Source organism: Takifugu flavidus, chromosome 12 (genome assembly GCF_003711565.1).
Source record: "Takifugu flavidus isolate HTHZ2018 chromosome 12, ASM371156v2, whole genome shotgun sequence".
NCBI lineage: Eukaryota > Metazoa > Chordata > Actinopteri > Tetraodontiformes > Tetraodontidae > Takifugu > Takifugu flavidus.
The window spans coordinates 6,162,834-6,189,907 of record NC_079531.1 but is presented as its reverse complement, the minus strand read 5'-3'; the positions used below and the strand labels follow the sequence as shown (position 1 = coordinate 6,189,907).

Here is a 27,074-nt window from a genome sequence, read left to right as displayed (position 1 = left end):
AGAACATCATATTTGTCTTTAAACCACCTGAAATTGCAGTTCTTGTATTAGTCTCTCAAAACCACCTCCCTGTCATCTACTAATATAAGTACTAGTTAATAAAGTTGGGGGAAAAGCTTTCATTTATTTATCTGTGTATTTGTTGATATATTCATAACGAGCAACAAACTCATATTCTACAAGTTTGATGGATTTCCTGGCATTATTAATACTTAAAATTAGATTAGATTAGATTAGATTAGATTAGATTAGAAATTAGAATTAGATAAAAGAAAATCAGGAAGGGAAATGCAGACATTATATTTACCAATCATATGAACTATCCAAATCTTGCATGACCTCAAATTAAACAAGGTCTAGATGACAAAAGTAACATGTATGAAGTGAACGAATCTGACGTCATAGGTCACACCTTGATGGGTGGTGTCATCAGACATGGACACAACTCTGCATATAAAATATGCAGTAGAGATGAAGAGAAGCTGAGGTGGAGGAAGGAGGAAGAGTGATGGCTGACATCACTGGCACATTGGGCCTCTTCTTCACCCTCACACATTGTTTGTCTCCTCTTCCACCTCCTTCAATGCTCCGACTTGCAAGCTATGGAGGAAATTTCAGTTTAATGAGATGCACGAACCGGGCGATGTGCTTCTAGGTGGGCTGTTTCAAGTTCATTACAGCTCTGTTTTCCCCGAGTGGACGTTTACATCTGAACCACATCAGCCTGTCTGCACTGGGTAAGTTTCATACACACCACAAACAATGATTCAAGCTCAGATTGGTCCTGGGAGAAAAATGTCAATTAAATGCTTGTGATGGGTGAATCCATCCATAAAGGGTGTATCTGGAGCCAGTTTCACCAGGTTCTTGTTAATGGTTTTGGTATTTTGCATGTCAGGTTTGACATTCTAGGCTTCCGTCGCGCTATGACCATGGCCTTCGCTGTTCAGGAGATAAACAAGAACCCTGACCTGCTTCCTAATCTGACTCTGGGATACCGTCTTTATGACAACTGCAGAGCTCTTGTGGTTGGATTCAGTGGAGCGTTAGCGCTGGCAAGTGGTCAGGAGGAGGTGATTGCTCTTCAGGGAGGCTGTGCTGGGAGCCCACCGGTCCTGGGGATCGTGGGTGATTCATACTCTACGTTCACTATTGCTTCTGCCAGTGTGTTAGGCTTGTACAGAAAACCTATGGTCAGTGACTGGCGGAACTAAATTTTGTGTTTTGTATGTGAATTATAAACTTTTATCATTTGAATAATGTTGTAAAACACTGGAAGAAATGTGATTGGTTATGTAGAGAAATGGATATCATCTGCTAAAGACATATAAATAATTATTACAATAATTTGATCAAGTTCATAAATTAACCCTTTTTCAAATGAAAAAGTTTTTTTACCCAACAAAAACTGCAAAAAGAACTTAAATCTTAGTTAAAATTTAGTGTAAAAGTGATCCTCACGCTTCGGATCAGAGTACAGACGCAGACAGCTAATCTTTGGAGAAAATCTAAGTGCACTGAGATTTAAAATTTTTGTTTAAACATTCAAATGTCTTTTTCTTCTCTGTTTTTAAAAATGTCGATCTCTCTTACTCAGTTACATCTGTTAAAATATAAGAACAATTTCATGTTCATGCTGAGTCCTCAGGAAATCTCTAATGCTCTAAAACACATTTTAAACATTTGGCTTGTGCTGATTAATTTCTTATTTTAGGTAGCTATTTTGCTACTGTTCCTGTCTGACCAATCGTCAGCGCTTTCCGTCCTTTTTTAGAACCATCCCGAGCGATGCTTTCCAGGTAAAATATTCCTTTCAAGCTGAGAATCTACAGAGATAAAAAAAAAAAAACTCCCCACCCTCAAATTCAAACAAATATTACTTAGTATCAGACTACAAACTGTGGTAACTAAAACACTCAATTGTCTGGACTGATCCCACATTCAGGTACGTGCACTGATCCAGATCCTGAAACACTTTGGATGGACTTGGGTGGGACTGCTGGTCAGTGATGACGATTATGGGCTCCATGTGGCCCGTTCGTTCCAGTCTGACCTGGCCCAGTCAGGGCAAGGTTGTCTGGCCTACTTGGAGGTTTTGCCCTGGGAAAATGATCTGAGTGAAAACAGGAGGATTGTGCACGTGATAAAGGAATCAACGGCTCGTGCTGATGGTGTTTGCACACGAGTCCCACATGATTAATCTCATGGAGGAGGTTTGATGTGCACAGAAAAAACTGCAGTGAACACGCTAAAGAATGCTATTTCTGGTATTAATAATGATATGTACAGGTGGTGAGACAGAAGGTGACAGGCCTACAGTGGTTAGCAAGTGAAGCTTGGACTGGAACGACCCTCCTCCAGACGCCGGACTTCATGCCGTACCTGAATGGCACGCTGGGCATCGCCATCCGTCGAGGTGAAATAACAGGTCTCAGAGATTTCCTCCTACGAATACGGCCTGGCCAGAGTAGCAACAACACTAGTTATAATATGGTAATATTTCTTACTATTTTAACTCCCAGAGGAACTGGTAATTCCAAAAATAAATGATATAATTTAATCTTTTTTCAGGTTCAACAGTTTTGGGAATACTCATTCCAGTGTAAATTTGGTGCGTCGGGTTCAGCAGAAGCCTGCACAGGAGATGAAAATATCCAGCAGGTGGACGCTGAGTTTTTGGACGTGTCTAACCTCAGACCAGAGTATAACATTTACAAAGCTGTGTACGCTTTGGCGTACGCGCTTGATGACATGCTGCAGTGTGAGCCAGGGAGGGGGCCGTTCAGTGGAGGCAGCTGCGCGGATATTCACAAACTGGAGCCCTGGCAGGTGAGACCTGACACTGGAAAATAACAAGCGCTTCCCCTTTTAGTGTGAGCCTTTGAAATTTAGATTCACCCAGTGGTCCCTCAGACCTGATTACTGTCAACCTCCATCAGCTGTTCAAATTGGAGCAACAGGGTCCAGAATTAGGATTCGACCTAATAAGCCTGATGTGGTATTGTGCATTTGCAGTTCGTGCATTATCTACAACATGTCAATTTCACCACAACGTTTGGCGATCAAGTATCATTTGATGAAAATGGGGACGTCCTACCCATCTATGACATCGTCAACTGGCAGTGGCTCCCTAATGGAAGAACTGAGGTTCAGAATGTGGGTGAGGTCAAGAGGTCACTGTCCAGAGGTGAAGAACTCCAGATCCATGAAGACAAGATCTTCTGGAACTTTGAATCTAATAAGGTTATTCTTGTGTGCTCCTGTTATCTGTTAGAAAAAATGCATGAAAATCAGATGCTGATTTTTCCTCCTGCAGCCCCCACAGTCAGTGTGCAGTGAAAGCTGTCCTCCTGGAACCCGCATGTCCAGGAAGAAAGGACAACCTGTCTGCTGCTTTGACTGTCTTCCTTGTTCTGAGGGGGAAATCAGCAACACAACAGGTTGGTGTTTGATTTCAAACACTATTTTAGGCACATTAATCTCAAAGCTGCGTCCATGTTTTGCTTCAGACTCCATGGAGTGCACCAGTTGTCCTGAGGACTTCTGGTCCAGCCCCCAGCGGGACCACTGCGTTCCCAAGAAAACTGAGTTCCTCTCCTACCATGAACCTCTGGGTATCTGTCTGACAGCCGCCTCCTTGTTGGGAACAGTGATCAGCGCGGTTGTGTTGGGCATCTTCATCCATCATCGCAGTACACCTGTAGTACGGGCCAACAATTCAGAGCTCAGTTATCAGATCTTGGTGTCCCTTAAGCTGTGTTTCCTCTGTTCTCTGCTGTTCATTGTCGTCCCAGGCTGTGGACGTGCCAGCTGAGACACGCAGCATTCGGGATCAGCTTTGTGCTCTGTGTCTCGTGCATCCTGGTGAAAACCATGGTGGTCCTGGCTGTCTTCAGGGCCTCCAAGCCAGGAGGGGGCGCCACTCTGAAGTGGTTTGGTGCCGTGCAGCAGAGAGGAACAGTTCTGGGTCTCACATTTGTTCAAGCAGCAATTTGCACAGCATGGCTTGTTTCTTATTCACCAGAACCACATAAAAACACTCAATACTACAACTACAAGATAGTGTATGAGTGTGTTGTCGGGTCTCCGATTGGGTTTGCAGTATTAATGGGTTATATTGGATTACTGGCTGTGCTTAGCTTCCAACTAGCCTTTTTGGCAAGAAATCTCCCAGACAATTTTAACGAGGCCAAACTCATCACTTTCAGCATGTTGATCTTTTGTGCAGTGTGGGTGGCCTTTGTTCCCGCTTACATCAACTCGCCTGGTAAATATGCAGATGCTGTTGAAGTCTTTGCTATCCTAGCTTCTAGTTTTGGACTTCTGGTAGCACTCTTTGGTCCCAAATGCTATATAATACTTCTGAGACCGGAAAGGAACACAAAGAAAGCCATCATGGACCGTGATACTAGAAAATGATATATTTTAAAAGATCCTGTCGTGTTTTAGTGTACCCATCAGAAACATCATATTTGTCATTTAAAACCAACTGAAATTGCAGTTCTTGTATTAGTCTCTCAAAACCACCTCCCTGTCATGTACTAATATAAGTACTAGTTAAATAAAGTTGGGGGAAAAGCTTTTATTTATTTATCTGTGTATTTGTTTATGCATTCATAACGAAGCAACAAACTCATAATCTACAAGTTTTGATGGATTTCCTATATTATACTTATTAAAATTAGATTAGATTAAATCAAATCAAATAAGGAAGGGAAATGCAGACATTATATTTACCAATCCTATGAACTATCCAAATCTTGCATAACCTCGAATTAAATAAGGTCTAGATGACAAAAGTAACATGTATGAAGTGAATGAATCTGACGTCATAGGTCACACCTTGATGGGTGGTGTCATCAGACATGGACACAACTCTGCATATAAAATATGCAGTAGAGATGAAGAGAAGCTGAGGTGGAGGAAGGAGGAAGAGTGATGGCTGACATCACTGGCACATTGGGCCTCTTCTTCACCCTCATCACATTGTTTGTCTCCTCTTCCACCTCCTTCAATGCTCCGACTTGCAAGCTATGGAGGAAATTTCAGTTTAATGAGATGCACGAACCGGGCGATGTGCTTCTAGGCGGGCTGTTTCAAGTTCATTACAGCTCTGTTTTCCCCGAGTGGACGTTTACATCTGAACCACATCAGCCTGTCTGCACTGGGTAAGTTTCATACACACCACAAACAATGATTCAAGCTCAGATTGGTCCTGGAAGAAAAATGTCAATTAAATGTTTGTGATGGGTGAATCCATACATAAAGGGTGTATCTGGAGCCAGTTTCACCAGGTTCTTGTTAATGGTTTTGGTATTTTGCATGTCAGGTTTGACATTCTAGGCTTCCGTCACGCTATGACCATGGCCTTCGCTGTTCAGGAGATAAACAAGAACCCTGACCTGCTTCCTAATCTGACTCTGGGATACCGTCTTTATGACAACTGCGGAGCTCTTGTGGTTGGATTCAGTGGAGCGTTAGCGCTGGCAAGTGGTCAGGAGGAGGCGTTTGCTCTTCAGGGAGACTGTGCTGGGAGCCCACCGGTCCTGGGGATCGTGGGTGATTCACTCTCTACGTTCACTATTGCTTCTGCCAGTGTGTTAGGCTTGTACAAAATACCTATGGTCAGTGATTGGTGGCACTAAAGTTTGTGTTTTGTATGTGAATTATAAACTTTCATCTTTTGAATAATATTGTAAAACACTGGAAGAAATGCGAATGGTTATGTAGAGAAGTGGATGTCATCTGCTGAAGGCATATAAATAATTATTACAATAATTTGATCAATTTCATAAATTAACCTTTTTCAAATGAAAAAGTTTTTTTACCAACAAAAACTGCAAAAAGAACTTAAATCTTACTTAAATTTAGTGTAAAAGTGATACTCATGCTTCAGATCAGAGTACAGACGCAGACAGCTAATCTTTGGAGAAAATCCAAGTGCACTGAGATTTCAAACTTTTGTTTTTGTTGCAATTAAACATTCAAATGTGTTTTGTTTCTTTCTTCTTTTCTGTTTTTAAAATGTCGATCTCTCTTACAGTTAATCTGTTAAAATATAAGAACAATTTCATGTTCATGCTGAGTCCTCCGAAAATCTTTAGTGCTCTAAAACACATTTTAAACATTTGGACTTGTACTGATTAATTTCTTATTTTTAGGTAAGCTATTTTGCTACTTGTTCCTGTCTGACCAATCGTCAGCGTTTTCCGTCCTTCTTTAGAACCATCCCGAGCGATGCTTTCCAGGTAAAATATTCCTTTCAAGCTGAGAATCTACAGAGATAAAAAAAAAAACTCCCCACCCTCAAATTCAAACAAATATTACTTAGTATCAGATTACAAACTGTGGGAACTAAAACACTCAATTGTCTGGACTGATCCCCCATTCAGGTACGTGCAATGATCCAGATCCTGAAACACTTTGGATGGACTTGGGTGGGACTGCTGGTCAGTGATGACGATTATGGGCTCCATGTGGCCCGTTCGTTCCAGTCTGACCTGGCCCAGTCAGGGCAAGGTTGTCTGGCCTACTTGGAGGTTTTGCCCTGGGACGGTGATCTGAGTGAAAACAGGAGGATTGTGCACGTGATAAAGGAATCAACGGCTCACGTGCTGATGGTGTTTGCACACGAGTCCCACATGATTAATCTCATGGAGGAGGTTTGATGTGCACAGAAAAAACTGCAGTGAACACGCTAAAGAATGCTATTTCTGGTATTAATAATGATATGTACAGGTGGTGAGACAGAAGGTGACAGGCCTACAGTGGTTAGCAAGTGAAGCTTGGACTGGAACGACCCTCCTCCAGACGCCGGACTTCATGCCGTACCTGAATGGCACGCTGGGCATCGCCATCCGTCGAGGTGAAATAACAGGTCTCAGAGATTTCCTCCTACGAATACGGCCTGGCCAGAGTAGCAACAACACTAGTTATATATGGTAATATTTCTTACTATTTTAACTCCCAGAGGAACTGGTAATTCCAAAAATAAATGATATAATTTAATCTTTTTTCAGGTTCAACAGTTTTGGGAATACTCATTCCAGTGTAAATTTGGTGCGTCAGGTTCAGCAGAAGCCTGCACAGGAGATGAAAATATCCAGCAGGTGGACGCTGAGTTTTTGGACATGTCTAACCTCAGACCAGAGTATAACATTTACAAAGCTGTGTATGCTTTGGCGCACGCGCTTGATGACATGCTGCAGTGTGAGCCAGGGAGGGGGCCGTTCAGTGGAGGCAGCTGCGCGGATATTCACAAACTGGAGCCCTGGCAGGTGAGACCTGACACTGGAAAATAACAAGCGCTTCCCCTTTAGTGTGAGCCTTTGAAATTTAGATTCACCCAGTGGTCCCTCAGACCTGATTACTGTCAACCTCCATCAGCTGTTCAAATTGGAGCAACAGGGTCCAGAATTAGGATTCGACCTAATAAGCCTGATGTGGTATTGTGCATTTGCAGTTCGTGCATTATCTACAACATGTCAATTTCACCACAACGTTTGGCGATCAAGTATCATTTGATGAAAATGGGGACGTCCTACCCATCTATGACATCGTCAACTGGCAGTGGCTCCCTAATGGAAGAACTGAGGTTCAGAATGTGGGTGAGGTCAAGAGGTCACCGTCCAGAGGTGAAGAACTCCAGATCCATGAAGACAAGATCTTCTGGAACTTTGAATCTAATAAGGTTATTCTTGTGTGCTCCTGTTATCTGTTAGAAGAAATTAGTAAAAATCAAATGCTGATTTTTCCTCCTGCAGCCCCCACATCAGTGTGCAGTGAAAGCTGTCCTCCTGGAACCCGCATGTCCAGGAAGAAAGGACAACCTGTCTGCTGCTTTGACTGTCTTCCTTGTTCTGAGGGGGAAATCAGCAACACAACAGGTTGGTGTTTGATTTCAAACACTATTTTGGGCACATTGATCTCAAAGCTGCGTCCATGTTTTGCTTCAGACTCCATGGAGTGCACCAGTTGTCCTGAGGACTTCTGGTCCAGCCCCCAGCGGGACCACTGCGTTCCCAAGAAAACTGAGTTCCTCTCCTACCATGAACCTCTGGGTATCTGTCTGACAGCCGCCTCCTTGTTGGGAACAGTGATCAGCGCGGTTGTGTTGGGCATCTTCATCCATCATCGCAGTACACCTGTAGTACGGGCCAACAATCCGAGCTCAGCTTCCTGCTCCTGGTGTCCCTTAAGCTGTGTTTCCTCTGTTCTCTGCTGTTCATCGGTCGTCCCAGGCTGTGGACGTGCCAGCTGAGACACGCAGCATTCGGGATCAGCTTTGTGCTCTGTGTCTCGTGCATCCTGGTGAAAACCATGGTGGTCCTGGCTGTCTTCAGGGCCTCCAGGCCAGGAGGGGGCGCCACTCTGAAGTGGTTTGGTGCCGTGCAGCAGAGAGGAACAGTTCTGGGTCTCACATCTGTTCAAGCAGCAATTTGCACAGCATGGCTCGTTTCTTATTCACCAGAACCACATAAAAACACTCAATACTACAACTACAAGATAGTGTATGAGTGTGTTGTCGGGTCTCCGATTGGTTTTCAGTATTAATGGGTTATATTGGATTACTAGCTGTGCTTAGCTTCCAACTAGCCTTTTTGGCAAGGAATCTCCCAGACAATTTTAACGAGGCCAAACTCATCACTTTCAGCATGTTGATCTTTTGTGCAGTGTGGGTGGCCTTTGTTCCTGCTTACATCAACTCTCCTGGTAAATATGCAGATGCTGTTGAAGTCTTTGCTATCCTAGCTTCTAGTTTTGGACTTCTGGTAGCACTCTTTGGTCCCAAATGCTATATAATACTTCTGAGACCGGAAAGGAACACAAAGAAAGCCATCATGGACCGTGATACTAGAAAATGATATATTTTAAATGATCCTGTCGTGTTTTAGCTGTACCATAAGAAACATCATATTTGTCATTTAAAACCAACTGAAATTGCAGTTCTTGTATTAGTCTCTCAAAACCACCTCCCTGTCATCTACTAATATAAGTACTAGTTAATAAAGTTGGGGGAAAAGCTTTCATTTATTTAGCTGTGTATTTGTTGATATATTCATAAAGGAGTAACAAACTCACATTCTGCAAGTTTTGATGGATTTCCTGGCATTATTAATACTAAATTAGATTAGATTAGATTAGATTAGATTAGATTAGATTAGATTAGATTAGATTAGATTAGATTAGATAAAAGAAAATCAGGAAGGGAAATGCAGACATTATATTTACCAATCCTATGAACTATCCAAATCTTGCATAACCTTAAATTAAACAAGGTCTAGATGACAAAAGTAACATGTCTGAAGTGAAACAAATCTGACGTCATCGGTCACACCTTATGGGTGGTGTCATCAGACATGGACACAACTCTGCATATAAAATATGCAGTAGAGATGAAGAGAAGCTGAGGTGGAGGAAGGAGGAAGAGTGATGGCTGACATCACTGGCACATTGGGCCTCTTCTTCACCCTCATCACATTGTTTGTCTCCTCTTCCACCTCCTTCAATGCTCCGACTTGCAAGCTATGGAGGAAATTTCAGTTTAATGAGATGCACGAACCGGGCGATGTGTTTCTAGGCGGGCTGTTTGAAGTTCATTACAGCTCTGTTTTTCCTGAGTGGACGTTTACATCTGAACCACATCAGCCTGTCTGCACTGGGTAAGTTTCATACACACCACAAACAATGATTCAAGCTCAGATTGGTCCTGGAAGAAAAATGTCAATTAAATGCTTGTGATGGGTGAATCCATCCATAAAGGGTGTATCTGTAGCCAGTTTCACCAGGTTCTTGTTAATGGTTTTGGTATTTTGCATGTCAGATTTGACATTCTAGGCTTCCGTCACGCTATGACCATGGCCTTCGCTGTTCAGGAGATAAACAAGAACCCTGACCTGCTTCCTAATCTGACTCTGGGATACCGTCTTTATGACAACTGCAGAGCTCTTGTGGTTGGATTCAGTGGAGCGTTAGCGCTGGCAAGTGGTCAGGAGGAGGTGATTGCTCTTCAGGGAGGCTGTGCTGGGAGCCCACCGGTCCTGGGGATCGTGGGTGATTCACTCTCTACGTTCACTATTGCTTCTGCCAGTGTGTTAGGCTTGTACAGAAAACCTATGGTCAGTGACTGGCGGAACTAAATTTTGTGTTTTGTATGTGAATTATAAACTTTTATCATTTGAATAATGTTTAAAACACTGGAAGAAATGTGATTGGTTATGTAGAGAAATGGATATCATCTGCTAAGACATATCAATAATTATTAAATTATTTGATCAAGTTCATAAATTAACCCTTTTTCAAATGAAAAAGTATTTTTTACCCAACAAAAACTGCAAAATGAACGTAAATCTTAGTTAAAATTTAATGTGAAAGTGATCCTCACGCTTTGGATCAGAGTACACACAGCAGACAGCTAATCTTTGGAGAAAATCTAAGTGCGCTGAGATTTAAATTTTTTGGATTTTTGCAATTAAACATTCAAATGTGTTTTGTTTTCTTTTCTTCTTTCTGTGTTTTTAAAATGGCGATCTCTCTTAGAAATTTAACTCTGTTAAAATACAAGACCAATTTCATGTTCATGCTGAGTCCTCAGGAAATCTTTAATGCTCTAAAACACATTTTAAACATTTGGGCTTGTGCTGATTAATTTCTTATTTTTAGGTGAGTTTTTTTGCTACATGTTCCTGTCTGACCAATCGTCAGCGCTTTCCGTCCTTTTTTAGAACCATCCCGAGCGATGCTTTCCAGGTAAAATATTCCTTTCAAGCTGAGAATCTACAGAGATAAAAAAAAGACTATCCACCCTCAAAATCAAACATATATTACTTAGTATCAGATTACAAACTGTGGTAACTAAAACACTCAATTTTCTGGACTGATCCCACATTCAGGTACGTGCAATGATCCAGATCCTGAAACACTTTGGATGGACTTGGGTGGGACTGCTGGTCAGTGATGACGATTATGGGCTCCATGTGGCCCGTTCGTTCCAGTCTGACCTGGCCCAGTCAGGGCAAGGTTGTCTGGCCTACTTGGAGGTTTTGCCCTGGGAAAATGATCTGAGTGAAAACAGGAGGATTGTGCACGTGATAAAGGAATCAACGGCTCGAGTGCTGATGGTCTTTGCACACGAGTCCCACATGATTAATCTCATGGAGGAGGTTTGATGTGCACAGAAAAAACTGCAGTGAACACGCTAAAGAATGCTATTTCTGGTATTAATAATGATATGTACAGGTGGTGAGACAGAAGGTGACAGGCCTACAGTGGTTAGCAAGTGAAGCTTGGACTGGAACGACCTTCCTCCAGACGCCGGACTTCATGCCGTACCTGAATGGCACGCTGGGCATCGCCATTCGTCGAGGTGAAATAACAGGTCTCAGAGATTTCCTCCTACGAATACGGCCTGGCCAGAGTAGCAACAACACTAGCTATGATATGGTAATATTTCTTACCATTTTAACTCCCAGAGGAACTGGTAATTCCAAAAATAAATGATATAATTTAATCTTTTTCAGGTTCAAAAGTTTTGGGAATACTCATTCCAGTGTAAATTTGGTGCGTCAGGTTCAGCAGAAGCCTGCACAGGAGATGAAAATATCCAGCAGGTGGACACTGAGTTTTTGGACATGTCTAACCTCAGACCAGAGTATAACATTTACAAAGCTGTGTACGCTTTGGCGCACGCGCTTGATGACATGCTGCAGTGTGAGCCAGGGAGGGGGCCGTTCAGTGGAGGCAGCTGCGCGGATATTCACAAACTGGAGCCCTGGCAGGTGAGACCTGACACTGGAAAATAACAAGCGCTTCCCCTTTTAGTGTGAGCCTTTGAAATTTAGATTCACCCAGTGGTCCCTCAGACCTGATTACTGTCAACCTCCATCAGCTGTTCAAATTGGAGCAACAGGGTCCAGAATTAGGATTCGACCTAATAAGCCTGATGTGGTATTGTGCATTTGCAGTTCGTGCATTATCTACAACATGTCAATTTCACCACAACGTTTGGCGATCAAGTATCATTTGATGAAAATGGGGACGTCCTACCCATCTATGACATCGTCAACTGGCAGTGGCTCCCTAATGGAAGAACTGAGGTTCAGAATGTGGGTGAGGTCAAGAGGTCACCGTCCAGAGGTGAAGAACTCCAGATCCATGAAGACAAGATCTTCTGGAACTTTGAATCTAATAAGGTTATTCTTGTGTGCTCCTGTTATCTGTTAGAAAATTAGTAAAAATCAAATGCTGATTTTTCCTCCTGCAGCCCCCACACTCAGTGTGCAGTGAAAGCTGTCCTCCTGGAACCCGCATGTCCAGGAAGAAAGGACAACCTGTCTGCTGCTTTGACTGTCTTCTTTGTTCTGAGGGGAAAATCAGCAACACAACAGGTTGGTGTTTGATTTCAAACACTATTTTGGGCACATTAATCTCAAAGCTGCGTCCATGTTTTGCTTCAGACTCCATGGAGTGCACCAGTTGTCCTGAGGACTTCTGGTCCAGCCCCCAGCGGGACCACTGCGTTCCCAAGAAAACTGAGTTCCTCTCCTACCATGAACCTCTGGGTATCTGTCTGACAGCCGCCTCCTTGTTGGGAACAGTGATCAGCGCAGTTGTGTTGGGCATCTTCATCCATCATCGCAGTACACCTGTAGTACGGGCCAATTTCCGAGCTCAGCTTCCTGCTCCTGGTGTCCCTTAAGCTGTGTTTCCTCTGTTCTCTGCTGTTCATCGGTCGTCCCAGGCTGTGGACGTGCCAGCTGAGACACGCAGCATTCGGGATCAGCTTTGTGCTCTGTGTCTCGTGCATCCTGGTGAAAACCATGGTGGTCCTGGCTGTCTTCAGGGCCTCCAAGCCAGGAGGGGGCGACATTCTGAAGTGGTTTGGTGCCGTGCAGCAGAGAGGAACAGTTCTGGGCCTTACTTCAATCCAGGCAGCAATCTGCTTTGCCTGGCTATTGTCGTCTTCACCAAAGCCACATAAAAACATTCAGTACCACAAAGACAAGATCGTTTTTGAGTGTGTCGTTGGGTCCACAGTTGGTTTCGCTGTATTGCTCAGTTACATCGGTTTACTGGCCATCCTCAGTTTCCTGTTAGCATTTCTTGCACGGAATCTTCCCGACAACTTCAATGAGGCCAAACTCATCACTTTCAGCATGTTGATCTTTTGTGCAGTGTGGGTGGCCTTTGTTCCTGCTTACATCAACTCTCCTGGTAAATATGCAGATGCTGTTGAAGTCTTTGCTATCCTAGCTTCTAGTTTTGGACTTCTGGTAGCACTCTTTGGTCCCAAATGCTATATAATACTTCTGAGACCGGAAAGGAACACAAAGAAAGCCATCATGGACCGTGATACTAGAAAATGATATATTTTAAATGATCCTGTCGTGTTTTAGCTGTACCATCAGAAACATCATATTTGTCATTTAAAACCAACTGAAATTGCAGTTCTTGTATTAGTCTCTCAAAACCACCTCCCTGTCATCTACTAATATAAGTACTAGTTAAATAAAGTTGGGGGAAAAGCTTTCATTTATATCTGTGTATTGTTGATATATTCATAAAGGAGTAACAAACTCACATTCTGCAAGTTTTGATGGATTTCCTGGCATTATTAATACTTAAAATTAGATTAGATAAAAGAAAATCTGGAAGGGAAATGCAGACAATATATTTACCAATCCTATGAACTATCCAAATCTTGCATAACCTTAAACAAGGTCTAGATGACAAAAGTAACATGTATGAAGTGAAACGAATCTGACGTCATCGGTCACACCTTGATGGGTGGTGTCATCAGACATGGTGAAGACACAACTCTGCATATAAAATATGCAGTACAGATGAAGAAGCTGAGGTGGAGGAAGGAGGAAGAGTGATGGCTGACATCACTGGCACATTGGGCCTCTTCTTCACCCTCATCACATTGTTTGTCTCCTCTTCCACCTCCTTCAATGCTCCGACTTGCAAGCTATGGAGGAAATTTCAGTTTAATGAGATGCACGAACCGGGCGATGTGCTTCTAGGAGGGCTGTTTCAAGTTCATTACAGCTCTGTTTTTCCCCAAGTGGACATTTACATCTGAACCACATCAGCCTGTCTGCACTGGGTAAGTTTCATACACACCACAAACAATGATTCAAGCTCAGATTGGTCCTGGGAGAAAAATGTCAATTAAATGCTTGTGATGGGTGAATCCATCCTTAAAGGATGTAACTAGCCAGTTTCTGTGACGGGTATGGTATGGACCCAAGTGCAGTACAAAACAGGCAATGAACTGATGATCAGTTAACAGGTTTATTAACTGCAATCTGGCACACAAAAAACAGTTCAAGGGCGGGGCAGTGCACTTGGTCGAGGCAGGCAAAAGTTCAGTAACCAGGAGGCAGGCAGAATCAGGCAAACAATCCACAGGGAGACTGGCTGAGCTCGTGGTCAAAACAGAAGACAGAGGTAATTTACCAGGGGTCAGGCAGAACAGGCAGGTCGTACACAGGCAGGGTCAATACCGGGAAGACAGGCAGGTAAACACTGGAAGGTCTTGCATTGCAGAGAACAATCTGGCACCGAGTGAGTGTGAGGCTGGAGAATATATACTGGTAGGTGAGCTGATTGATGAGTGAGAGCAGGTGTGTGATCAGTGACTGAGAGTGGGTGTGGTGATCAGAGGGTGTGGTGTGAGCAGGGCAGTGGAAAAGTACTGAGTCCATGGGCTGGAGCAGAGTGTGACAGAACACCCCCCCCCCCCCCCCCTAAAGGGACTGCTCCCGACGTCCCCAAAAAGTCCCATGAGCCAGGGCGGGAGGAGGGGGAAACTGGAAGGCGGGTTAGAATTCCTGAGACGAGGACAAGGTCACCTGCAGATCTCCCGTCTGCGACCGGGAATCCTCCTCTGGCTCAGGAGCTGGAGCAGCAGTAGGGCCGACAGCACGCACCCCTCGACGAGGAAACCCCCCGACCATGCTGTGAGAGGGCTGATCTGGATGCTGCCGATGAAAGTCACGGAGGAGCTGTCGGTCCAAAATGTGACGAGCAGGAACCCAAGATCTTTCTTCTGGGCCATAACCCTCCCAGTCAACGAGATACTGAAGGCCTCTGCCACGAACACAGGAGCGGATGATGCGGCGCACAGCATAGGTGAGTCCCCCATCAATGAAGCGAGGAGGAGGAGGTGGAGGAGCAGCAGGCACCAGAGGGCTCTCTCGGACAGGCTTGACCTTGGACACATGGAAGGTTGGGTGAACCCTCATGGACCGGGGAAGCTTGAGCCTGACTGCCACAGGATTGATGACTCCTTCGATGGGGAACGGTCCGATGAACTTGGGAGCCAGCTTGTTGGACTCCACCCGCAGTGGAAGGTCCCGGGTGGAGAGCCAGACCTTCTGGCCCACCTGATATTCTGGAGCTTGGGAACGACGACGGTTGGCAGCAGAGGAGTAGCGGCCAGCAGTTTTTAGGAGAGAGGCTCTAGCTCGGGCCCAGGTCCGATGACAGCGATGGAGGAAGGCTTGAACTGAAGGGCAAGAGGCCTCCTTCTCCAGGGCTGGGAAGAGGGGTGGCTGATACCCATAGGCACACTGGAAAGGAGACAGGCCTGTGGCAGAGCTTGTCAAAGTGTTGTGAGCATATTCCACCCACAACAGCTGCTGGGACCAGGAAGATTGGTTCTGGGACACAGTACACCAAAGAGCTGTTTCCATCTGTTGGTTCACCCTTTCAGTCTGGCCATTGGATTGAGGATGGAACCCTGATGATAGACTCGGCGTGGCTCCCAGCAATCTGCAGAACTCCTGCCAGAACACAGAAGAGAACTGGGGTCCCCTGTCTGAGACCACATCCACAGGAATTCCATGGAGACGAAAGACATGGTCGAGAAGTAGTTGGGCAGTCTCTTTAGCTGATGGGAGCTTGGGTAAGGGGACGAAGTGAGCCATCTTAGAGAAGTGATCCACGATTGGAAGTATGGCCGTCTTCCCCTCAGATGGTGGCAGACCAGTGACAAAGTCTATAGAAATGTGTGACCAGGGATGTTGCGGCACAGGAAGTGGCTGTAGAAGACCGGACGGGGCCTGACGTGAAGACTTGTTCTGGTTGCAGGTAGGGCAGGCATTGACATATTCCCGGGTGTCCTCCTCTAACGTGGACCACCAGAAGCGTTGCTGGAGGACGTCACAGGTTCTCTGGATCCCCGGATGACAGGAAAACCTAGAGGCATGAGCCCACTGGAGCACTTCTGACCTTAGGGCTGCAGGCATACAGGCGATCTGGGGGGGCAAGCACTGGGACCAGCCTTCCCCTCTGTAGAGGTTCTCACCCTCTCCTCGATCTCCCACGTCAGGGATGCGACAACACAAGGAGACGGTAGAATGGTGTCTGCAGAGATGGATTCATCCCCCTCTCTCTGAAATTTGCGTGACAATGCCTCTGGTTTGACATTGCAGAGCCGGGTCTGTAGGAGAGGGAGAAATGAAACCTGGTGAAGAAGAGGGCCCATCGTGCCTGTCGGGAGTTGAGTCTCTTAGCAGTTCGGATGTACTCCAGGTTCTTGTGATCTGTCCAAACTAAGAAGGGCTGCTTAGTCCCTTCAAGCCAGTGTCGCCACTCCTCTAGGGCCAGCTTGACAGCCAGAAGCTCCCGATTGCCAATGTCATAATTTCTCTCGGCCGGTGAAAGACGCCGAGAGAAGAAAGCACATGGATGGAGTTTCTGGCCACCTGCTGCTCGCTGAGACAGGACTGCACCCACTCCAACATCGGAAGCATCCACCTCCACAACGAACTGTCGTTCAATGTCCGGGACCTGGAGGATGGGTGCTGAGCTGAACCGGTTCTTCAGGGTCTGGAAAGCAGAGTCTGCAGCATGGGACCAGCAGAAGGGACTCTTGGGAGAGGTCAACATGGTGAGGGGAGCAGCAATGGAGCTATAGTTCCGGATGAAGCGTCGATAAGTTTGCAAAACCCAGGAAATGCTGCAGTTCCTTACGGGTCTCAGGAACTGGCCAGGACTTTACCGCCTCCACCTTAGCAGGATCCATCTCCAAGCGACCCTCGGCCACAATGTAGCCAAGAAAGGCCACTGACTGGGTGTGGAACTCGCATTTCTCAACCTTGACGAACAGCGAATTCTCCAGGAGGCGCTGCAACACCGTCCTGACATGGTGAATGTGATCCTCAAGGCAGGTGGAGAAGGTAAGAATGTCATCTAAGTAGACAAACACATATTTATTGATCATGTCCCGGAGGACATCATTCACCAAGGCTTGGAAGACAGCAGGGGCATTGGTGAGACCGAATGGCATCACCAAATATTCATAATGTCCAGTGGGGGTGTTGAAGGCAGTCTTCCACTCATCCCCCTCCCTGATGCGTACGAGGTGGTAGGCATTACGAAGGTCAAGCTTGGTGAAGATCTTGGCCCCTTGAAGTAGCTCATAGGCAGAGGAAATGAGTGGTAGGGGGTACCGGTTCTTGATAGTGATGTCGTTGAGACCCCGGTAATCGATGCAAGGGCGCAGGGTCTTGTCCTTCTTGTCCACAAAAGAGAATCCTGCCCCTGCAGGGGATGAGTATGGGCGTATGATTCCAGCAGCCAGAGAGTCATATAGTCCAGCAGCCAGAGAGTCATATAGTTCTCCATGGCCTCCCGCTCTGGACCAGACAGAGAGTAGAGGCGCCCCTTAGGAGGTGCCGTGCCAGGCTTCAGATCAATACAGCAGTCATAAGGGGGGGGGGGGGGGCAGCGAGGTAGCTTTGGCCTGAACAACCCGACCAACGACCCTGCTAACGACTCTCAGGTGACCACCCAGATCATTAGCATGCAAATGGTCCACAGAGGCTATATATTTTCAAGCTCTCTCCCCAGCGATTTCAGAACTGAAGAAGCCTTCTGGATAGAAGGCGAAACGTCTTCAAGGGAAGAAACCCAGTCCAGTTGACAGAAAACTACCTTGGATACAATGACCTGGATGACTGAAAATTTACACAGACTTCATCCTTGATATATTCTGCTAAACCATGCAGAAAGGCATCCCGGAGTGCAGCCAGGTTCCAGTCACTCTGACAAGCCTTGGTCCGGAAGTCGATGGAGTAATCTGCCACGGACTGATTCCCCTGCCGTATGGAGAGGAGCTCAGAAGTGCCATCTGGACCCGTAGCTCCCAGCCTGAAGACCTTGCACAGCTCCTGGAATGAAGGCCTGGAATGAAGCACAGGCAGGAGTCTGCCTCTCCCACTCTGCAGTTCCCCAGAGGAGAGCTCTTCCTGTCAGGTTGCTGATGACGTATGCCACCTTGGCTCCCTCAGTGGCAAATGCGTGTGGCTGCAGACGAGCAGAGAACAGGAAGTCAGGAAGGGATGACAGAGCTTGGGATCCCCATTGTAGCGCTCTGGGGCCCTGATTACCTGGGGACCTGGGGTTCTGATATCATCCTCGGCAGCGCTGGAACTGGAGCAGGAGGTGGAGGTGCTGGTGCAGAGATTGTGGCCTCTGGAGAGAAAAGGGTGGAGGTCAGCTGTTGCAGTTGAGCTGTGAGGGCTGTGATGGCCCTGGCTTGGGCCTCCGCAGCTTGTCGGGCATGGGCAGCCGCCTCCTCCATCCACTGCTCATGAAGCATGAGCACTCTCGATTCTTTCAAACCGATCCCGTGGTGACGGAGATTCTGCTGGGTCCATGACTGGCCAGATTGTACTGTGACAGGTATGGTATGGACCCAAGTGCAGTACAAAACAGGCAATGAACTGATGATCAGTTAACAGGTTTATTAACTGCAATCTGGCACACAAAAAACAGTTTGAGGGCGGGGCAGTGGACTTGGTCGAGGCAGGCAGAATCAGGCAAACAACCACAGGGAGACTGGCTGAGCTCGTGGTCAAAACAGAAGACAGAGGTAATTTACCGGGGGTCAGGCAGAACAGGCAGGTCGTACACAAGCAGGGTTGATACCAGGAAGACAGGCAGGTAAACGCTGGAAGGTCTTGCATTGCAGAGAACAATCTGGCACCGAGTGAGTGTGAGGCTGCAGAATATATACTGGTAGGTGAGCTGATTGATGAGTGTGAGCAGGTGTGTGATCAGTGACTGAGAGTGGGTGTGGTGATCAGAGGGTGTGGTGTGAGCAGGGCAGTGAAAAAGTCCTGAGTCCATGGGCTGGAGCAGAGTGTGACAGTTTCACCAGGTTCTTGTTAATGGTTTTGGTATTTTGCATGTCAGGTTTGACATTCTAGGCTTCCGTCACGCTATGACCATGGCCTTCGCTGTTCAGGAGATAAACAAGAACCCTGACCTGCTTCCTAATCTGACTCTGGGATACCGTCTTTATGACAACTGCGGAGCCCTTGTGGTTGGATTTAGTGGAGCGTTAGCGCTGGCAAGTGGTCAGGAGGAGGTGATGTCAATTTCACCACAACATTTGGCGATCAAGTATCATTTGATGAAAATGGGGACGTCCTACCCATCTATGACATCGTCAACTAGCTGTGGCTCCCTAATGGAAGAACTGAGGTTCAGAATGTGGGTGAGGTCAAGAGGTCACCGTCCAGAAAATACAAGAACAATTTCACGTTCATGCTGAGTCCTCAGGAAATCTTTAATGCTCTAAAACACATTTTAAACATTTTGGCTTGTGCTGATTAATTTCTTATTTTTAGGTAAGCTATTTTGCTACTTGTTCCTGTCTGACCAATCGTCAGCGCTTTCCGTCCTTTTTAGAACCATCCCGAGCGATGCTTCCAGGTAAAATATTCCTTTCAAGCTGAGAATCTACAGAGATAAAAAAAAAAACTCCCCACCCTCAAATTCAAACAAATATTACTTAATATCAGATTACAAACTGTGGGAACTAAAACACTCAATTGTCTGGACTGATCTCACATTCAGGTACGTGCAATGATCCAGATCCTGAAACACTTTGGATGGACTTGGGTGGGACTGCTGGTCAGTGATGACGATTATGGGCTCCATGTGGCCCGTTCGTTCCAGTCTGACCTGGCCCAGTCAGGGCAAGGTTGTCTGGCCTACTTGGAGGTTTTGCCCTGGGACGGTGATCTGAGTGAAAACAGGAGGATTGTGCACGTGATAAAGGAATCAACGGCTCGCGTGCTGATGGTCTTTGCACATGAGTTCCACATGATTCATCTCATGGACGAGGTTTGATGTGCACAGAAAAAACTGCAGTGAACACGCTAAAGAATGCTATTTCTTGTATTAATAATGATATGTACAGGTGGTGAGACAGAAGGTGACAGGCCTTCAGTGGTTAGCAAGTGAAGCTTGGACTGGAGCGGCCGTCCTTCAGACGCCGGACTTCATGCCATACCTGAATGGCACGCTGGGCATCGCCATCCGTCGAGGTGAAATAACAGGTCTCAGAGATTTCCTCCTACGAATACGGCCTGGCCAGAGTAGCAACAACACTAGTTATGATATGGTAATTATTTTTACTATTTTAACTCCCAGAGGAACTGGTAATTCCAAAAATAAATGATATAATTTAATCTTTTTTCAGGTTCAACAGTTTTGGGAATACTCATTCCAGTGTAATTTGGTGCGTCGGGTTCAGCAGAAGCCTGCACAGGAGATGAAAATATCCAGCAGGTGGACAATGAGTTTTTGGACGTGTCTAACCTCAGACAGAGTATAACATTTACAAAGCTGTGTACGCTTTGGCGTACGCGCTTGATGACATGCTGCAGTGTGAGCCAGGGAGGGGGCCGTTCAGTCGAGGCAGCTGCGCGGATATTCACAAACTGGAGCCCTGGCAGGTGAGACCTGACACTGGAAAATAACAAGCGCTTCCCCTTTTAGTGTGAGCCTTTGAAATTTAGATTCACCCAGTGGTCCCTCAGACCTGATTACTGTCAACCTCCATCAGCTGTTCAAATTGGAGCAACAGGGTCCAGAATTAGGATTCGACCTAATAAGCCTGATGTGGTATTGTGCATTTGCAGTTCGTGCATTATCTACAACATGTCAATTTCACCACAACGTTTGGCGATCAAGTATCATTTGATGAAAATGGGGACGTCCTACCCATCTATGACATCCTCAACTGGCTGTGGCTCCCTGATGGAAGAACTGAGGTTCAGAATGTGGGTGAGGTCAAGAGGTCACCGTCCAGAGGTGAAGAACTCCAGATCCGTGAAGACAAGATCTTCTGGAATTTTGAATCTAATAAGGTTATTCTTGTGTGCTCCTGTTATCTGTTAGAAGAAATGCGTAAAAATCAGATTTTGATTTTTCCTCCTGCAGCCCCCACACTCAGTGTGCAGTGAAAGCTGTCCTCCTGGAACCCGCATGTCCAGGAAGAAAGGACAACCTGTCTGCTGCTTTGACTGTCTTCCTTGTTCTGAGGGGGAAATCAGCAACACAACAGGTTGGTATTTGATTTCAAACACTATTTTAGGCACATTAATCTCAAAGCTGCGTCCATGTTTTGCTTCAGACTCCATGGAGTGCACCAGTTGTCCTGAGGACTTCTGGTCCAGCCCCCAGCGGGACCACTGCGTTCCCAAGAAAACTGAGTTCCTCTCCTACCATGAACCTCTGGGTATCTGTTCTGACAGCCGCCTCCTTGTTGGGAACAGTGATCAGCGCGGTTGTGTTGGGCATCTTCATCCATCATCGCAGTACACCTGTAGTACGGGCCAACAATTCCGAGCTCAGCTTCCTGCTCCTGGTGTCCCTTAAGCTGTGTTTCCTCTGTTCTCTGCTGTTCATTGGTCGTCCCAGGCTGTGGATGTGCCAGCTGAGACACGCAGCATTCGGGATCAGCTTTGTGCTCTGTGTCTCGTGCATCCTGGTGAAAACCATGGTGGTCCTGGCTGTCTTCAGGGCCTCCAAGCCAGGAGGGGGCGCCACTCTGAAGTGGTTTGGTGCCGTGCAGCAGAGAGGAACAGTTCTGGGCCTTACTTCAATCAAGCAGCAATTTGCTTTGCATGGCTATTGTCGTCTTCACCAAAGCCACATAAAAACATACCACAAAGACAAGATAGTTTTTGAGTGTGTCGTGGGTCCACAGTTGGTTTGCAGTATGCTCAGGGTTACATTGGTTACTGGGCATCCTCAGTTCCAACTAGCATTTTTGCAAGGAATCTTCCCGACAATTTAACGAGGCCAAACTCATCACTTTCAGCATGTTGATCTTTTGTGCAGTGTGGGTGGCCTTTGTTCCTGCTTACATCAACTCACCTGGTAAATATGCAGATGCTGTTGAAGTCTTTGCTATCCTAGCTTCTAGTTTTGGACTTCTGGTAGCACTCTTTGGTCCCAAATGCTATATAATACTTCTGAGAGACGGAAAGGAACACAAAGAAAGCCATCATGGACCGTGATACTAGAAAATGATATATTTTAAATGATCCTGTCGTGTTTTAACTGTACCATCAGAAACATCATATTTGTCTTTTAAAACCAACTGAAATTGCAGTTCTTGTATTAGTCTCTCAAAACCACCTCCCTGTCATCTACTAATATAAGTACTAGTTAAATAAAGTTGGGGGGAAAGCTTTCATTTATTTATCTGTGTATTTGTTTATGCATTCATAACGAAGCAACAAACTCATATTCTGCAAGTTTTGATGGATTTGCTGGCATTATTAATACTTACAATTAGATTAGATTAGATTAGATTGGATTAGATAAAAGAAAATAAGGAAGGGAAATGCAGACATTATATTTGCCAATCCTATGAACTATCCAAATCTTGCATAACCTTAAATTAAACAAGGTCTAGATGACAAAAGTAACATGTATGAAGTGAAACAAATCTGACGTCATAGGTCACACCTTGATGGGTGGTGTCATCAGACATGGTGAAGACACAACTCTGCATATAAAATATGCAGTAGTAGAGATGAAGAGAAGCTGAGGTGGAGGAAGGAGGAAGAGTGATGGCTGACATCACTGGCACATTGGGCCTCTTCTTCACCCTCATCACATTGTTTGTCTCCTCTTCCACCTCCTTCAATGCTCCGACTTGCAAGCTATGGAGGAAATTTCAGTTTAATGAGATGCACGAACCGGGCGATGTGCTTCTAGGCGGGCTGTTTCAAGTTCATTACAGCTCTGTTTTTCCCGAGTGGACGTTTACATCTGAACCACATCAGCCTGTCTGCACTGGGTAAGTTTCATACACACCACAAACAATGATTCAAGCTCAGATTGGTCCTGGGAAAAAATGTCAATTAAATGCTTGTGATGGGTGAATCCATCCATAAAGGGTGTATCTGGAGCCAGTTTCACCAGGTTCTTGTTAATGGTTTTGGTATTTTGCATGTCAGGTTTGACATTCTAGGCTTCCGTCACGCTATGACCATGGCCTTCGCTGTTCAGGAGATAAACAAGAACCCTGACCTGCTTCCTAATCTGACTCTGGGATACCGTCTTTATGACAACTGCGGAGCCCTTGTGGTTGGATTCAGTGGAGCGTTAGCGCTGGCAAGTGGTCAGGAGGAGGTGATTGCTCTTCAGGGAGGCTGTGCTGGGAGCCCACCGGTCCTGGGGATCGTGGGTGATTCACTCTCTACGTTCACTATTGCTTCTGCCAGTGTGTTAGGCTTGTACAGAAAACCTATGGTCAGTGAAAGGTGGCACTAAATTTTGTGTTTTGTATGTGAATTATAAACTTTCATCATTTGAATAATATTGTAAAACACTGGAAGAAATGTGAATGGTTATGTAGAGAAGTGGATGTCTTCTGCTGAAGATATATAAATAATTATTACAATAATTTGATCAAGTTCATAAATTAACCCTTTTTCAAATGAAAAAGTATTTTTTACCAAACAAAAACTGCAAAATGAACTTAAATCTTAGTTAAATTTAGTGTAAAAGTGATCATCACGCTTCGGATCAGAGTACAGACGCAGACAGCTAATCTTTGGAGAAAATCTAAGTGCACTGAGATTTAAAATTTTTGTTTAAACATTCAAATGTCTTTTTCTTTCTTTTCTGTTTTTAAAAACGTTGATCTCTCTTACACAGTTAAATTTGTTAAAAGAACAATTTCATGTTCATGCTGAGTCCTCAGGAAATCTTTAATGCTCGAAAAACATATTTAAAACATTTGGGCTTGTGCTGATTAATTTCTTATTTTTAGGTAAGCTATTTTGCTACATGTTCCTGTCTGACCAATCGTCAGCGCTTTCCGTCCTTTTTTAGAACCATCCCAAGCGATGATTCCAGGTAAAATATTCCTTTCAAGCTGAGAATCTACAGAGATTAAAAAAAACTCCCCACCCTCAAATTCAAACAAATATTACTTAGTATCAGATTACAAACTGTGGTAACTAAAACACTCAATTTTCTGGACTGACCCCACATTCAGGTACGTGCAATGATCCAGATCCTGAAACACTTTGGATGGACTTGGGTGGGACTGCTGGTCAGTGATGACGATTATGGGCTCCATGTGGCCCGTTCGTTCCAGTCTGACCTGGCCCAGTCAGGGCAAGGTTGTCTGGCCTACTTGGAGTTTTTGCCCTGGGACAATTATCTGAGTGAAAACAGGAGGATTGTGCACGTGATAAAGGAATCAACGGCTCGCGTGCTGATGGCGTTTGCACACCAGTCCCACATGATTCATCTCATGGAGGAGGTTTGATGTGCACAGAAAAAACTGCAGTGAACACGCTAAAGAATGCTATTTCTGCTATAAATAATGATATGTACAGGTGGTGAGACAGAAGGTGACAGGCCTGCAGTGGTTAGCAAGTGAAGCTTGGACTGGAACGACCTTCCTCCAGACGCCGGACTTCATGCCGTACCTGAATGGCACGCTGGGCATCGCCATCCGTCGAGGTGAAATAACAGGTCTCAGAGATTTCCTCCTACGAATACGGCCTGGCAAGAGTAGCAACAACACTAGTTATAATATGGTAATATTTCTTACTATTTTAACTCCCAGAGAAACTGTTCATTTAAAAAATAAATGATATATTTTAATCTTTTTCAGGTTCAACAGTTTTGGGAATACTCATTCCAGTGTAAATTTGGTGCGTCAGGTTCAGCAGAAGCCTGCACAGGAGATGAAAATATCCAGCAGGTGGCCGCTGAGTTTTTGGACGTGTCTAACCTCAGACCAGAGTATAACATTTACAAAGCTGTGTACGCTTTGGCGCACGCGCTTGATGACATGCTGCAGTGTGAGCCAGGGAGGGGGCCGTTCAGTGGAGGCAGCTGCGCGGATATTCACAAACTGGAGCCCTGGCAGGTGAGACCTGACACTGGAAAATAACAAGCGCTTCCCCTTTTAGTGTGAGCCTTTGAAATTTAGATTCACCCAGTGGTCCCTCAGACCTGATTACTGTCAACCTCCATCAGCTGTTCAAATTGGAGCAACAGGGTCCAGAATTAGGATTCAACCTAATAAGCCTGATGTGGTATTGTGCATTTGCAGTTCGTGCATTATCTACAACATGTCAATTTCACCACAACGTTTGGGGATCAAGTATCATTTGATGAAAATGGGGACGTCCTACCCATCTATGACATCCTCAACTGGCAGTGGCTCCCTAATGGAAGAACTGAGGTTCAGAATGTGGGTGAGGTCAAGAGGTCACCGTCCAGAGGTGAAGAACTCCAGATCCATGAAGACAAGATCTTCTGGAACTTTGAATCTAATAAGGTTATTCTTGTGTGCTCCTGTTATCTGTTAGAAGAAATGCATGAAAATCAGATTTTGATTTTTCCTCCTGCAGCCCCCACACTCAGTGTGCAGTGAAAGCTGTCCTCCTGGAACCCGCATGTCCAGGAAGAAAGGACAACCTGTCTGCTGCTTTGACTGTCTTCTTTGTTCTGAGGGGAAAATCAGCAACACAACAGGTTGGTGTATGATTTCAAACACTATTTTGGGCACATTAATCTCAAAGCTGCGTCCATGTTTTGCTTCAGACTCCATGGAGTGCACCAGTTGTCCTGAGGACTTCTGGTCCAGCCCCCAGCGGGACCACTGCGTTCCCAAGAAAACTGAGTTCCTCTCCTACCATGAACCTCTGGGTATCTGTCTGACAGCCGCCTCCTTGTTGGGAACAGTGATCAGCACGGTTGTGTTGGGCATCTTCATCCATCATCGCAGTACACCTGTAGTACGGGCCAACAATTCCGAGCTCAGCTTCCTGCTCCTGGTGTCCCTTAAGCTGTGTTTCCTCTGTTCTCTGCTGTTCATTGGTCGTCCCAGGCTGTGGACGTGCCAGCTGAGACACGCAGCATTCGGGATCAGCTTTGTGCTCTGTGTCTCGTGCATCCTGGTGAAAACCATGGTGGTCCTGGCTGTCTTCAGGGCCTCCAAGCCAGGAGGGGGCACCACTCTGAAGTTGTTTGGTGCCGTGCAGCAGAGAGGAACAGTTCTGGGCCTTACTTCAATCCAGGCAGCAATCTGCTTTGCCTGGCTATTGTCGTCTTCACCAAAGCCACATAAAAACATTCAGTACCACAAAGACAAGATTGTTTTTGAGTGTGTCGTTGGGTCCACAGTTGGTTTCGCTGTATTGCTCAGTTACATCGGTTTACTGGCCATCCTCAGTTTCCTGTTAGCATTTCTTGCACGGAATCTTCCCGACAACTTCAATGAGGCCAAACTCATCACTTTCAGCATGTTGATCTTTTGTGCAGTGTGGGTGGCCTTTGTCCCAGCTTACATCAACTCACCGGGCAAATATGCAGATGCTGTTGAAGTCTTTGCTATCCTAGCTTCTAGTTTTGGACTTCTGGTAGCACTCTTTGGTCCCAAATGCTATATAATACTTCTGAGACCGGAAAGGAACACAAAGAAAGCCATCATGGACCGTGATACTAGAAAATGATATATTTTAAATGATCCTGTCGTGTTTTAACTGTACCATCAGAAACATCATATTTGTCTTTTAAAACCAACTGAAATTGCAGTTCTTGTATTAGTCTCTCAAAACCACCTCCCTGTCATCTACTAATATGAGTACTAGTTAAATAAAGTTGGGGGAAAGCTTTTATTTATTTATCTGTGTATTTGTATATTCATTTCAAGGAGGAGTAACAAATTTACATTCTGCAAGTTTTGATGGATTTCCTGGCATTATTAATACTTAAAATTAGATTAGATAAAA

General features: G+C 45.4%; 2 protein-coding genes and 3 pseudogenes across 2 annotated transcripts; all 5 read left to right on the top strand.

Annotated features, from left to right (window-relative positions):
• The first annotated feature begins 199 nt into the window (after positions 1–199).
• On the top strand, positions 200–4,419 carry LOC130534939 (extracellular calcium-sensing receptor-like; annotated as a pseudogene).
• Positions 4,420–4,710: 291 nt separating this feature from the next.
• On the top strand, positions 4,711–9,033 carry LOC130535221 (extracellular calcium-sensing receptor-like; annotated as a pseudogene).
• On the top strand, positions 8,893–13,528 carry LOC130535219 (extracellular calcium-sensing receptor-like). Its single transcript, XM_057050140.1, is given in 9 exon segments — positions 8,893–9,662; positions 9,824–10,118; positions 10,663–10,749; positions 10,893–11,162; positions 11,239–11,442; positions 11,520–11,777; positions 11,964–12,191; positions 12,263–12,660; positions 12,662–13,528. Coding segments are annotated over 9 exon segments (2,673 nt in total). The 5' UTR covers positions 8,893–9,432; the 3' UTR covers positions 13,365–13,528.
• A 126-nt stretch (positions 13,529–13,654) lies between these two features.
• Positions 13,655–22,502, top strand: LOC130535218 (extracellular calcium-sensing receptor-like; annotated as a pseudogene).
• A 150-nt stretch (positions 22,503–22,652) lies between these two features.
• LOC130535220 (extracellular calcium-sensing receptor-like) lies at positions 22,653–26,947 on the top strand. The gene is made up of 8 exons (XM_057050142.1): positions 22,653–23,113; positions 23,274–23,568; positions 24,092–24,173; positions 24,315–24,589; positions 24,666–24,869; positions 24,947–25,204; positions 25,391–25,618; positions 25,692–26,947. Exons 1-8 carry the CDS (start codon positions 22,884–22,886, stop codon positions 26,793–26,795), a joined length of 2,676 nt encoding a protein of 891 aa, XP_056906122.1. The 5' UTR covers positions 22,653–22,883; the 3' UTR covers positions 26,796–26,947.
• Positions 26,948–27,074: the final 127 nt, after the last annotated feature.

What these genes read in the sequence shown, in the direction of transcription:
- LOC130535220 (XM_057050142.1), top strand. Translation starts at nt 22,884, where the DNA reads ATGGCTGACATCACTGGCACATTGGGCCTCTTCTTCACCCTCATCACA. An exon ending in TGATTCATCTCATGGAGGAG is followed by an intron (nt 24,590 to 24,665) that starts GTTTGATGTGCA and finishes TGATATGTACAG; the next exon opens with GTGGTGAGACAGAAGGTGAC. An exon ending in GGAACTTTGAATCTAATAAG is followed by an intron (nt 25,619 to 25,691) that starts GTTATTCTTGTG and finishes TTCCTCCTGCAG; the next exon opens with CCCCCACACTCAGTGTGCAG.